General features: G+C 43.5%; 1 protein-coding gene across 2 annotated transcripts in view; it reads right to left on the bottom strand.

The window, feature by feature from the left end:
* Window positions 1–14,186, bottom strand: part of FECH (ferrochelatase) — a 36,457-nt gene extending 22,271 nt beyond the window's left edge. The window contains exons 1-4 of one of the 2 annotated variants that reach the window (XM_059894373.1): window positions 14,008–14,186; window positions 9,005–9,131; window positions 3,017–3,136; window positions 1,341–1,489 (exon numbers count right to left, since the gene is read on the bottom strand). In XM_059894373.1, the coding sequence (XP_059750356.1) occupies window positions 1,341–1,489; window positions 3,017–3,136; window positions 9,005–9,131; window positions 14,008–14,074 (463 nt within the window). In that variant the 5' untranslated portion in view covers window positions 14,075–14,186. The remainder of the gene's footprint in view (window positions 1–1,340; window positions 1,490–3,016; window positions 3,137–9,004; window positions 9,132–14,007) is intronic. The other variant, XM_059894374.1, reaches the window with a different exon arrangement.

Below are 14,186 nucleotides of genomic sequence, written 5' to 3' on the forward strand. Positions count from 1 at the left end.
CAAGGCTGACAGCTCTACCAGGGCTTTTATGGTGATGGGTGCTAGACTAAGACGTCAACAGGAAAAATGGCATCTTTCCGCTGCCTTCGTCCACCGAAGACAGCATAGCAATTGCAGATGTGGTTCACGCTAAACATTTTATCGTGATAAGCGGTTCATGACTAGAGAGTTTGTTCTCCATCAGGTAGGTGCGAGGTGAGGTCAGCCAAGTTTCCCTCACCCGACATTTTAAAAGATTCACTGTGTCACATGTGGCTGAGCGGTATAAGAAATGCCCTGAAGTCACAAGTGAAGGCAGGGAGCAAACCTAATATTCAAAAGCACAACTGAACAATTTTCCAAGTGAGATGCTCTGCCGAGGGCTGGAGCCCTTTGTCCCGTGTGTGACACAAACAGTGGATTCTGAGAGCAACTCGAGCTGATGCTCAGTGAAACGCTTTTGGTCCTGCCTAGCGGGGCTGCTCTCCTTGAGGGTCCCCACTGTGTCACACTGTCCCGATCCTGAACCCTGAACTGTCTGCAATGAACACATTTCATGTGTCCTAAGATGCACATTATTTGTTTTAACACCTTATATTGGTCTACAACAGACACCGTCTTAAAATTAACTGACAGAGGTCTTGTGTCTTCATATTATATAAAAACAATGGTGCGTCCTGCAATCAATGGTGCCTTGAATGCAATTAAATACGGCACTTAGAGTTCCTTCGTGTAGTTAATGTTTCATTCTGCACATTATAATTTGCGTTAGAGGTTCTCAGAGAACAGTCACCAGATGTGTGCAATCCTCCTTTTAGTGCCATGCCCAACGAGGCACTTAAATGACTCACGATCATGGTATTGCCAAGAGCTGAAAGCGGTTGCTGAAAGTTGCTTAGAGCCTCATGGCTGCAGTAGCAGCTAGCTAATTCTGCTCTAAATGCTGATCTAATTAGTCATCCACACAGAAAGAAACAGCAATAGCAGCAGCCTCAACCTATTTACCAAAGATTTCTTTCCAGGATGATGATATATGCATCTTTTTTTTTCATGGTAGGTAGCCTCTTCCTTATAATCCAGCTCAACTTAACACACATCTCCAACTTCCTTTTGAGACTAATGTTCCAAAACTTTAGCTTTTTTATTTGTAACATAAGGAAGTAATAGAAAAGGCATACATCTGGGGACAAAGGAAAATGCCACAAGAACTGAGTTCAGTGGCCGGGCATCATGTAGGAACCCCTGCAAATCGAGAGCTGCTGGTACCCAGAATTGCATTTGGCTTCCAACAGTGTTGTGAATTTCACAACTAAACTTTGAAAGAACAAACCTAGTGAGATGTGAGTTGAGAAACACCATACCTGTGTGCGGGGACAACTCATCCAGCAGCTTCACCATGCCTTCCCCTTGCTTAGAAGTCCACATCTTGATGGGGGATCCGCCTCCAATCCTGCGGTACTGCTCCTGAATTTTGGGGGTTCGGCGTTTGGCAATGAATGGTCCCAGCTTACTAAATCATTGAACATTGAAATCATTTTATTCCAGCTAAGCAACCTCAGAAACATTTTCTACTCAATTAAAAAAAAAAAAAGATAAGCAAAATTTTAAGAAGAGCCTATTAAGATCAAGCCTTTAAAAAAAGAAGCTCGACGTCATTGACACCAGCCTGCTCTTTCGGCCCAGATTAGAGAGAGAGAACCAGACAGTCTCTGAGGAGTACCCACCCTGCCCTACAAGCTGTTCTAGCAGCAGGCCCTGAAGATTCAGGAGCCCAAACACCTGTGCAGAGGCCCTGGCTGTGAGCTAGCTACTAACTTAACACCTCTTGATCCTGCACCTAATAGGAACTAGGACGTACAAGACATTTCTTATTTAAGAAAATGCATGTTAATCCTATGATATACTTGCCCACATGAGCAAAGATGTATGCACAAGAATGTTCACTGTAACACTGAAAACAATCTAAGTGTCCGTCAGTGAGGCACTGGTTAAATAAATTAAGGTATGACCATACAATGCAATTCCATACAGTCATGAAACAGAATGAGCCAGATTTATATAATCTGTTATGGAATAATCTCCAAGATAAATTAAGTTTCAAAAAAAAAAAAATAGCAAAGTGCCAAATGATGTACATAAGTACATTCACGTTTGTGTAAAAAAGGGGGGGATGTGTGTGTGTGTGCGCGTGTATATATACACCTGGATGTGCCTGGACTATTTCTGGATCTAACAGTGCTTACCTCAGGGGTGGGCAAGTGGGAGGCTGGAGTCCAAGGGGAAAGAAACACCTGCTTTTTACTATAAACACTTATTAACTATTTGCATTTTCTTATCATATGCATATATAAATTTTTTATTAAAAGACCCTATGCTGGGTGTTCTGTGATGACCTAGATGGGTGGGATGGGGGAGGGGGGTGGGAGGGAGGTCCAAGAGGGAGGGGATATGTGTATGCATATAGCTGACTCACTTCACTGTGCAGCAGAAACTAACACAACATTGTAAAGCAATTATACTCCAATTTTTAAAAAAAGATATTGTGAAACTCAGTTATATACATCAAAATATACAACAAATATCAATCATACCTCAAAACCAATAAAGAAAGAAAGAAGAAGAGAAAGAAGGAGGGAGGGAAGAATGAAAGGAAGGGAAGAAGGACAGCAAGAACTCAATTTCACAGCACAAATGAATAATACCCATTGCTTCCCTGAGTGTTAGACGGTTAAGTACAAAGTACAAATACATCTGTAAAGCTCCTTCAGCTGTGTCCAGACCGCTGCAATTTCCAGAGCTCTGGGGAGGAAACGGCCCAAGGGGAATCCTTGCTAACTTGCTTTCTCTCTCCCCTACAGTTCTTCTGACATCACAGCCTTCTCATAACTAATAGAAAATAATAATGCTGCTCTAGCACTACCAGATGTGCACTAAAACCGTTTATTTATTTATTTTTTAACTACAGAACTGAGATACATGGAAGGGAAAATGCACTGCACAGGTTATGGATAAGTATAGGCATTTACATGTATCTTACTTTTGAACAGGAAGTGTTATGAGGTCTCGATCCAAGAAGAGCCTCAGAAGGAAGTCGTGAACTTCTCCGACGGTTTCAGGGCCTCCCATGTTCAGCATTAATATTCCAGTTTTCGGCTTCCTACATAAATCAAATGGCAACAGTTGATTTGTAACACTTCTAGGGTAGAATTTTGTTTCTGCTAGCAAACTCTCATCTAATCTGTTCAAGGCAAAGATGAAAAGCTACAGATCTCTCCACTGCCATCACAGTGAACGCATGAGGCCTCCAGCTCTGCACGGTCCAAGGTCCCAGCTCAGACTCTGACCTTCACCTCCTAGCTCCATCTCTCTCCCTGGACTTTCCTTGGGCTCCAAATATTCCCCTATTAAACTGTCAGCCCTGAACAAAGATCCCATTCTTTGAGTACTGACGGTCAAGGTGTAAACCTAAAATTGTCCCGCAGCTGAAACACTTGTTCACATGACTGCCTCGTGCCTACACAGGTTACCTGATCTCTCCAAGCTTAAGTTTCCTCATCTGTAAAATAGAGAGTCCACCAATTACCTCAAAAAGTTATTTTGACAATTAAGTGCATAATGTACTTATTCAGCATAAGCTGGCACAAACAGTAGGTTCTATTCTACACAGAGGAGCCGTGGGTTTCCCTATAATTTTAAACCTCCCCAGTAAACTACCACCCCATCTCTCATGCCCTTATTTACTCCCTTCTCTTTAGTTAATTATTAAATTATTAATGGCTTAAATTATTTCTTGCTACTCTGCTTCCTTCTCCAGAGCCTGCCTTTACTCCTGTTCAGTGTCCCCTGCTGTGATAAACTACATTTCTCACTTTACACTCACCTCGCCATCCTTCATCTAAAACCCACTACTTAGGTAATTCCTGTAAAACACTGTTCTGAATTATTCAAATTAGTCCCAGGCTAAAGAATCAACCACTGGATGAGCAAAAGGAAACAAAAAGAAAGTCAAGCAGCTTCTGGGAAATTTTTTTAAAAAAGGACTATGCAAAAAATGTAAACTTATAAAATCCAGAGCAGCTCTGAGGCCTGCACCGCCGAAGTGAGCCAGGCCAGGATGAGTTCTCTATTCCTAAACCAGCCAGGGGGCAAGATGGGGCCACAGCAGGACCAAGTGTCTCCCCTGAGCTTCGGGGAGCCACCAGAAGACCATGACTCTGGTCGGAACCACAAGATCAAAGCCTGAGATGGGACCGTGGAGAACTGCGGGCCTGTCTTTCCCCATGTGACAGGAGTGAAAGAGGCTGCCGGTGGGGAAAAGAAAGGACAAGGAGTGTTTCTTCCACTCATCCTTTTTTTTCTTTTTGTGCCCTGTAAACATTTAGATATAATTCACATACCATAACACCTGCCATTTTAAACTGTACAATTTGGTGGTTTTTAATATATGCACAAGGTTAGGCAAACACGACAGCTATCTAATTCCTAAACATTTTCCTCACTCCCCAAAACCCCACTTACCCATTACAGCCATTCCCTATTCTCCCTCTCCCTCACCCCTGGCAACCACTAATCTACTTTCTGGGCCTATGGATTTGCCTATTCACAGAAATAGAATCATAATATGTGGCCTTCTGTGTCTGGTTTCTTTCACTCAGCATAAAATTTGCAAGGTTCATCCATATTGTAGCATGAATCAGTACTTCCTTCCCTTTCGTGGCTGAATGATATTCCATCGTATGGGTATGCTCTCCATTCACTCTTGATAAAGCAGCCGAGGAATAAGCAGCCTGATGTGGATTTAAAACACCATTATTGGGCTTCCCTGGTGGCGCAGTGGTTGAGAATCTGCCTGCCAATGCAGGGGAAAACGGGTTCGAGCCCTGGTCTGGGAAGATCCCACATGCCTCGGAGCAGCTGGGCCCGTGAGCCACAATTACTGAGCCTGCGCGTCTGGAGCCCGTGCTCCGCAACAAGAGAGGCCGCGATAGTGAGAGGCCCGCGCACCGCGATGAAGAGTGGCCCCCGCTTGCCGCAACTAGAGAAAGCCCTCGCACAGAAACGAAGACCCAATACAGCCAAGAATAAATAAATAATTAATTAATTAATTTAAAAAAATTTTAAAAAACAAAAAAAAAAAACACCATTATTACAAATGCCGAGGGGTCTACTTTCTAAATCTCCTACGTCAAGACCACCTCTAGCTAAAGCAGTGACTACAGCAATCCTGATGAGATGGGTCTCGTTTGGAAGACTGCTCTTAAAGTGTTCTAAAGCTAATGATATCATGATGGCATTTTAATTGCAATTTAAAAAAAAAATGTTAATAATGTCTGGCAATAATTTTAGGCAACAGAGTGTGTCAAATTTATACAAGTAGAAACCATTTTCTTGGTCAAACATAGTAATAGGAGGATGCAGTAGAAATCTGAATTCTCAGCCTAAATTTTCAAAATAAGAACCAATTCCTGGGGAAAGGGAAGTGCTGTATTACAATGAACTCAGGGATTTTCTAATTTAGACCCCATTATATAGATTAACCAAGTTCACTTTTCACATCATTGTCTTAGGCCAGGGTTTCTTGACCTCAGCACTGCTGACATTGGGTGCTGGATAATCCTTTGTTGTGGGACTGTCTTGTGCTTTGTAGGAGGTTTAGCGGCAACCTTGGCCTCTACTTACTAGATGGCAATAGCACACACCCTACCCCAGCTGTGACAACCAAAAACGTCTCCAGACATTGCCAAATATGTCCCGGGGACAAAAATGATCCCCCATCCCACCCTCTGTTCAGAACCACTGTGTTAGAGGAAAGGGGTTTAATCTCTTTTTACTAAACCAAGCAACCACTCTTAAGTTGTTGTTCCATAACTTTTCTACCCCCTCGGGCCAAAAGTCCTATCAATGAATTAACAAACTGGTGTTTTGTTTTCTTGATACCTGAAAATTCCAGATTCATTATATTGTGAAATTGTATTATTCCCTTAATCTTTCTACTTAGGCCACTGGTGTTCTGGGATTCTGTCTCTCACCCTCAAAAGCTGTGACTCACAATAAATTAAGTGCATTTTTCCATGGATTGCTGCCAGTTAACAGATTACTGGTTAAGAAACCCCACGCTAAGAGACTTACCTAAGCCACAGAGGGCATCAATTTGCAAACGGGATTTAGAACTGTTTTTCATCTATAACACCTGAGCTCAGAACAAGAGTGGCTTTAAATGGGATGTTACTCTGCCCTGCAAATCCATGTTTTGCAAACCATGTTGATCTTATACATGAAAGAAACACACGATTTGAAAATACCTAAATACGCTTGCACTTAATTCAAAACTGTGTTGTGCATGACGAATGGTGCATTAGGAAGCCCTAGTCCAACACCCCTCTATTCCCGAATGTGAACTGCAAAGCTTTAGCCAAGGGTCACTGTCTCTTCTCCCCTCCAGACACAGAACATCTGACACCAAAGTCTGAATGATCAAGTTCCCCTTGTTTGAATGTAAAAGCGTATACGGCAAACATATTGAAAGCTTCTCATTTGAAAAGGTTGCCACATTTTGCCATTTATATTCTTGCACTCTCAAAACATGAGGTTTTTCCTTTGAACTATTAATTGGACAAACCAAAACTTAAGCTCATCAATTACTAAAGGAACAGATTAATTCTATTCTACTATATATAGTCAGCATCAAGATAAAAAACAAATCCCAGCTCTTCATTAAATCTCCAAGATGTAATTGGCCAGAGGATCTATGCTGCCTCTAGAACAGGGTTTGGCAAACTCCAGTCCATGGGCCAAATTTGCCCACACACCCCCTGCCTGCTTTTGTAAATAAAGTTTTATTGGAACAGGGCTTCCCTGGTGGCGCAGTGGTTAAGAATCCGCCTGCCAATGCAGGGGACACGGGTTCCAGCCCTGGTCCGCGAAGATCCCACATGCCGCGGAGCAACTAAGCCCGTGTGCCACAACTACTGAGCCTGCGCTCTAGAGCCCGCGAGCCACAACTACTGAAGCCCGTGCGCCTAGAGCCCATGCTCTGCAACAAGAGAAGCCACTGCAATGAGAAGCACACGCATCGCAACGAAGAGTAGCCTCCGCTCGCCGTAACGAGAGAAAGCCCACGCGCAGCAACAAAGACCCAACACAGCCAAAAATAAATAAATAAAATAAATTAATTTAAAAAAAAGTTTTATTGGAACAGAGTTCCACTCATTTGTTTACGTATCACCTGTGGCTGCTCTCACATTATGATGGGGGAGGTGAATAGCAGCAAACAAGACCAAAGGGCCCACAAAGCCTGAAAACATGTACCATTCAGCCCTTTGCAGACAAATTTGTAGTGTAGTATTGTCTAGAGTAGTCTGAGCACTAAGTAGCACAGGGCCTTCATCATATCTGGCATCAGAATGACTCACAAAGACACTCACCACTTCATCATCTCTAATATTTAAAACCCAGAAATAACCTATGTGCCCTGTAACATGAGATTGCATAAATAAATTAAGATTTAATAAAATACTCTTAGGCTATTAAAATGATGTAGACTTTTTATAGTTATGTGGTAGACATTAAAGAGGAAGTTATAAAAATAATATATGTAGTATTATCACATTTTGATAAATATATACTGAGTAAATATTAATAGATACAGGTATAGAGACAAAATACTGGGTGGTGAGATTATCAGTGATTTTTTTTTTCCTGTCTGTATTTTCTAAAATGAACTGATTTCTTTTGTATAAATATGATATAAAGTTACTTACTAGAATTTGGGAGTCTTTTTAGATTTTTATTCAATTTTAATAATTTAATCTTAAGGCGATTTATGTTGTTGATTTTTGCCACTAGGATAACACAGTAATGAAATAATTTTTCTCCCAGGGTTCCACATCCAATCAGTTCTTCAGTTTACACCAAATACTTACCCCAAACCCTAAATACTTAAAGCACTTTGTACTATGGCTGAGGTGAGAAAAGAGGGGCCATGGGGGGCAAGGAGGAGTGGCCTCCTGCTGGGCATGCCCCCAGGATGGAGACAGTGTCTGTGCTTCCTGTCTCCCTTCCCACGTGTGGTTTTTCAGGAGGCCCGAGAGTCGAAAGGAGATGATTTGGGACCCCACCTTACTGCCCTATCCCCAACAAACCTCAGTTCACTAAGTGCTCCATCATCATACCCAGGATCACACAATGAAAAGTAACAAACACAAAATATGACTATTTTCAAAGCTATAAAGCTCTCGTAGAACATCTGGTCTACCAGAAAGGTCAAGGCGTTAATAGTTCACAGCTACTTTCTTTCTTTCTCTCTCCCCAGTGTTAAAGTGCATTACTCCTATCTGTGTACTCATCTAAAAAGTGACCTTTACAGTCTTCTGTTGCCTCTTTACCAGAGGAAGACTTGAAAACAGCTGTGGCCTCTGATATTGAAGAGGACACCCAGTAGCAACGCCATGCCTGCTGACGTCCACCCGCAAACAGCAGAGGTGAGGTAGGGAACGTACTTTGTTTCTTTAATAAACTGTAAATCACATTATGTCATTTACAATAATATTCACTGCATTAACAGTTTACTACAGAAATTCTTGGTGGATTAGTTATTCCTTTTCCCGCACAGGAGATGTATTTCATAAGTATAATTATGTTAGGTTCATAAACATATTTCCAGCATACACATAATTTATGTTATGGGACATATTCCGAAACTAAATTCCCACACGATTTGCAGACTGTTTGTACTCAACTCTGTGTCCTTTAACAAAAGCCCTGTGGGATTTTTGTCAACCAGACCTCAATAAAGCTGGGAAAAAAAATTTTAATAGAAAATGTCAAAATTCAAAAACACTTTTAAAGCCTTAATTGGGGGTGAAATCTATACGTTTAACAGCTATTGAAAGGAAGCCAAGAAAATAACATACCGCTCCTTACATACTGGGTTTTCCCAACACCTCTCCTCATAGGTAGCTGGTATCCACCGGTGTTTGCATCAAGAAAGAGAAATCCTTATTAGTACCTAAAATTAGACTCATACCTGTTCCCCGGCTGAACTTGAGGTCTGGGGCTTCTGGCACGTTGGGCTGTTTCTGTGGCAGCTGCTGCTGTGGCTGCACCCGACTGGCACCTCCGTGGCTGACAGGCCCTTGAGCCACCATATACCACTGCGACAAAATTAAAGTGGCAGCGTGAAATCTGGCTGGAAAGTAATTGCTTTTGAAGAGGTCCTCAGAGCATAATTCCTGGATCTAAAATTTAAAGAGATGCTGCAGCAGAGGTGATTTCCCCAGCATTTCACTGCAGGTGGGGGAAGGCTCTTAAGGCCTCTCGGAGGGGGTGGGATGGCGTCCCCTAGGATGGCTTACAGGACTCGCATGGAGCCCTTTTAGAAGCTACACACGCCTCCTCTCACTGCCTCGGCCGCCGCTTTTGATAGATCCCTCATGAGATCACTGCGTGTTATGATGGCAGCAGGCTGCTCGTATGAAAGGTGAGGAGCCTGCAGAAAAGGTCAAGAGCCACTGATTTAAGGAGTGGAAACTGGGCCAGTTTTCAACCACTTGCACAGATCTCACATCTGCCTCCTAGCCTTCTCCAGTATGGTACCAGTACTAAGAACCCCAGGATTGCCCTCGGACTCTGACAAGGGCCGGGGGACGGAGGTGCTCTGCTTTCAAGGGCCGATTCTGGTCCGCCTCCTACTGCACCCTGCCCCGTGGGGTATGCCATCTGCATGGCCAAGGATTCATGGACCCCCAGAGTCCATGCCCCCCCCTTCCTGACCAGGCTCCCAGGACCCAGGACCTCAGAATTCCCTGCCCCAAAAGCTTCACTTCCAGGGTCTGGCGCAGGCCTCTTTCCTGCATCCATCCTCCTGATGGCAGATCGCACCATCAGTATAAGCAATTCTTGATCTGAAGGGTAGCCAAGTGGTGGCTGTTCATAGGGTCAGGAATGGAGCTTGAACACACATACACACTGGAGTATGCACAAGACTCTTCACCGTGCCGGGCAGGCCAGGAGTGGGAAGAGAAGCAGGGAAGTCTGCCCGCCCGAGGCAACTTTCTCAAGGCCGCGGCATTTCTGTAGGAACTGTGAAGAGTTCAAGAGTTCACCCTCCCAGGCCGTTAGCAAGGTCTATTTGTCAGCATAGCAGAACAGAACATAATCCACAGTCTGTTAGCTTGCTGTATACGGGTCTTGTCCTGGGCACCACAAAGTTAGTTGTGGGCCTGGAGAGCCTATCTGAATCGAGGAGTCCATGGGCCATACGCAGTTATAGCGTGAAGGGTATTTATCCTTAAACAACACAGAGTGAAACTGAACTGAAACCACACAGTAGGTACTCAAGATGGCAATGCAGGACAGTAGTTACTACTGTGCCCCACAGTATACACTCAACCTCCCTTCCCCAGTCTCAAACCAGCGGGCCTGAAACCAGCCTGAGGTCAGTCTCCTTCTACCCTCCTCCTACTTACGAGTCAAAGGTGTTCCGGTGAGGAACCAGGGCTGCGGACCAACGGACCCGACTCTGAATCCAGTTCTGCCACTTACTAGTAATGTAACTGGGGCTGGGTTATAATCTTTCTGAGCCTTAGTTTCCCCAGCTGTAAAATGGTGAAACCCTGCTATCTGCATCCTTGTAAAGATTGCAGCAGATAAGACCAGTGAAGCACTCTTCACAGGGCCTGCCTCATATAATTGGTACCAGTATTATTTTCCTTGGTAAGTGTCTAGAGCATAGGGACTACACCTGCTCTGAATTTTTTCTTTTTTTTTTTTTTATCACCTAGCAGGTCTATAAAATATAGGAGAATGATATTTCCAGGCCACTTAGATTTCCAACTATCCAGATTGTGCACATTCCCAACAGAGCCAATTATGTGAGCTTGAGCTGAATAATCCTTATTAACTCAAAGTGGAAGTGCAAAGATTGACATAAAGAACTTCAATTCCCCTCACATGAAGTCTCAAACCAGCTCACATCTCCTTATTTTAGACAAGTTCAATTCTGAACTGCACGATGAGATTTAACCAGGTTCTCAATCAAGCTGCGATGTCTGCAATTCCTTATATAAATGAGGTTATATCAGATTCCATGGGGTATCAGAATAGAACTTTGGCATTACATAATTTGACTGCTGGTAATATAATAAGATTTCCTCCTGCAAACTTTAAAAGGGGGTGGGGTGGGGGTGGGGAATAAGGATGCGACTAGAGTCTCCAACCAGTACATTAGTATCGCTTAGTACAGTTTGGGAGCTTGTAGCTTTTCAAGCTGCCAAAAACTACTGCCATGCCCTCTACTTACAAAATTCTCTTCTCTGAGGTTAAATAAATTCTCAGAGAAGTTGATGCTGCTAATGATGGATCCTTTCTGCTCAGGACATAGGGTTAACACATCCACCTCTCAAGGACTTCTCTAAAACACTCCTCTCCCTTGATGATCTGAAGCCTCTAGAAAAACAGAGTATCTCCTACCAAATGATAAGTATTAATCTAGCTAAAGGAGTTTAAAGTAATTATTCAAAGAACCAAATGAGACTCCTGAATACACTCAGCTCACAGCTTAAGAGAAATTCGAAGGCACAGGCAGCATCGTGTGGTGTAGAGTGTGTGTTCTGGAGCTAGAGAGATCTGAGCAGAAATTCCAGATAGGACCAAACAAGCTGTGTGACAGTAATTGGGCAACTCACTGAGCTACTCCAAGCCTCACTTTTCTCATCTGTAAAATAGTGATAAGGCCAAACTTGCAGGGCTGTTGTAAAGATTAGGAAAATTATTAAAAATCTATGTCCAGCCCCAAGAACAGTGTCTGGAACAATGCATGAAGTAAGAACACTCAGTAGTAAGGATCTGCTCACTTATGAACTAAGACCAGGTAATTCTAACCCTACTCTTGGCATGGACAACTGGTTTACCTTTGGAAGGCCTACAAACAATAAAAGCTATAAAACCAAGGGATATGCAGAAAAGAAGATGATGTAAGAAAACAAAACTTCATTAATGCCTGGACACACTCAATAGGTGAATCATTCAAAAGTATACCTGTGACTTAAGAAGTTCATGGGTATCAAGTGGTTCTCCAAAAGCAAATTATTTAATATTTTGGATGCTTGGGGGTGGTACGTGGGAGGGTAGAAAACAAGATACACAAGTACCTAATACAGCCCTTTTCTATCACACAGGAGATGAAGGTTATTTCAAAAGGTCCTTATAAACATGAGTATCATTTTAAAAATTAACAGAAATAAGGTTCTATATTGTAACTATTAATAAACACTTGGGGAGGGGAGGCTTTAAGAAAAAAAATTGTTATTTTTCTAGTATGGAGCTAGAATGTTCTAATTTATTAATTTAAACATTGATATTCTTTTTTATTATTCTAGATTTGATTTTTTCCAATTACAAAAGACATATATGCCTAACGTAAAAAATCTGGAAAGAAAATGCCACAAAGGAACAATAATTCTTTATTCTATTAACTTTCTAAAATATATGTATATACTATATACATATATACTAGGGAGCTTCTTATTAATTCTGTACTATGCTAAAAACATAGAGTGTAAAACTTTGCTTTTCTACTTTGAGAATTCATTTTGAGAATTACTACTCAATTTTTTCTAACCCAGATGTTAATCCCTTCATATAAAATAAGATAATTAAAGTATTATAACTACATCTAAAATCAGAGTCTGTAATTCAATTGAACTTCAAATCTACTTCTGCTGTGGTTTCTGAATCCTTCCACTTGGTTACTTATAACCTGGACAACAAAGCATTTAAAGTTTCTCATATTCTTCTATGACCTCAACTCTAGAGCCTGTCAGACTTTCCTTGCCACAGGAAGGGTCAGTGAAAGAAAAGATTAATTTGATACTTCTTTCAGCCCCGTCGTTACTGGCACTGTGCTTCCTTTTCTTAAAAGATAATGTCTTTCGTCTCCCACTGCCCTTAGTGACCTGATTGTCATTGGACACTGGGTCTTTATTATTTTCCCAACAAAGGCACCTGTAATAAGATATGGAGGTTCAGAGTGGACTCTCCACTCCTTCTCAGTAGGTGATAGATTGATGAATTAGGGAACTTCTTAGAAAAATAAGTCAGGTCTGTGTCCAGTCATCATTCAAATATACTAATTAAGCATCTTAGTAGGTGGCAGCGTTTTACATACTAATAACTGAACATTTTGAGGTTATCTATGTATCTACTGTGTGCCAGGGACTGTGCTACAGGCTTTACCTGTATCCTGCTAATCTTCACGGCAAGCCTATGAGGTATGACCTTCTTTTATGTTTAGCAAAGTTCAAGCTGGGGTGAATGCCTCACTCAGGGGCGTCACAGGAATGCTGCAGAGCTAGTGACCCAGCCAGGTGTGTCTGAACCAGAGTCCCATCAGTTCATCCTGTGGACACAACCTACATTCACGTCTGTATCAGAAACGTGGGGGGTTGTCCATGGGTCTTATTTCTTCTCCAAATATCTCTAGAAAATACTAGCCTGAGCTGCCCCGCGGTGGGTCCTGCTGACAAGGACAAGTGAGCACCGGGTGATGCCAGGGGCCAGGGCAGTAGTGGGCACAGTGTGACCTCCACCACCAGAGAGGGAACCCCAGGGTAGATGCCCATGGTGATAATGAGGATAATGATGCCAACGGTACTGTCTCTATGGCAGGCCCTTAACACACTCTGCCTCCCGAAATCACAACAATCCTGCGACTATGATTATTCTTGTTTTACAGATAAGAACTAAGGCTCTGAGAAATTCAGCCACTGCTCACGGCCACCCAGCTGACCGATGTGACTCCGGGACCCCTCCCCGCGGCCTCTCAGGGTCCTCGGGGGACCCACGTACCCCCCCCCCCTCGCCGCTCCCAGGGGAGCGCCCCTTTCCGGATCCCTTCTCCGCCCCTCGCCCCGTCGCGGGCAGCTTCCTGCGCAGCCCGCCGCCGCTCCTTGGAAGTTCCCAGGCCCGGGGACCCCGGCGCCAGCTGCCCGCTGTCCCCGCCTCGGCGGCGGCCGCAACAGCCCCACTTACGCCGATCGCGGAGCAGGACGCCCGCAGATCGCAGGGCCGCAGCCATGTTTGTGCCGACTAAAACCATTCCCGGGGCAGCCTCGGCCCGGGACCTGGGTTCCTCCCGCGGCAGCACACCCAGGCGCGGGCCCCACCAACGGCTAACAGCAGACCTCAGCACCCACCACCCACGCCTCCTT

The sequence above is a fragment of the Balaenoptera ricei genome, chromosome 14, assembly GCF_028023285.1.
Source record: "Balaenoptera ricei isolate mBalRic1 chromosome 14, mBalRic1.hap2, whole genome shotgun sequence".
NCBI lineage: Eukaryota > Metazoa > Chordata > Mammalia > Artiodactyla > Balaenopteridae > Balaenoptera > Balaenoptera ricei.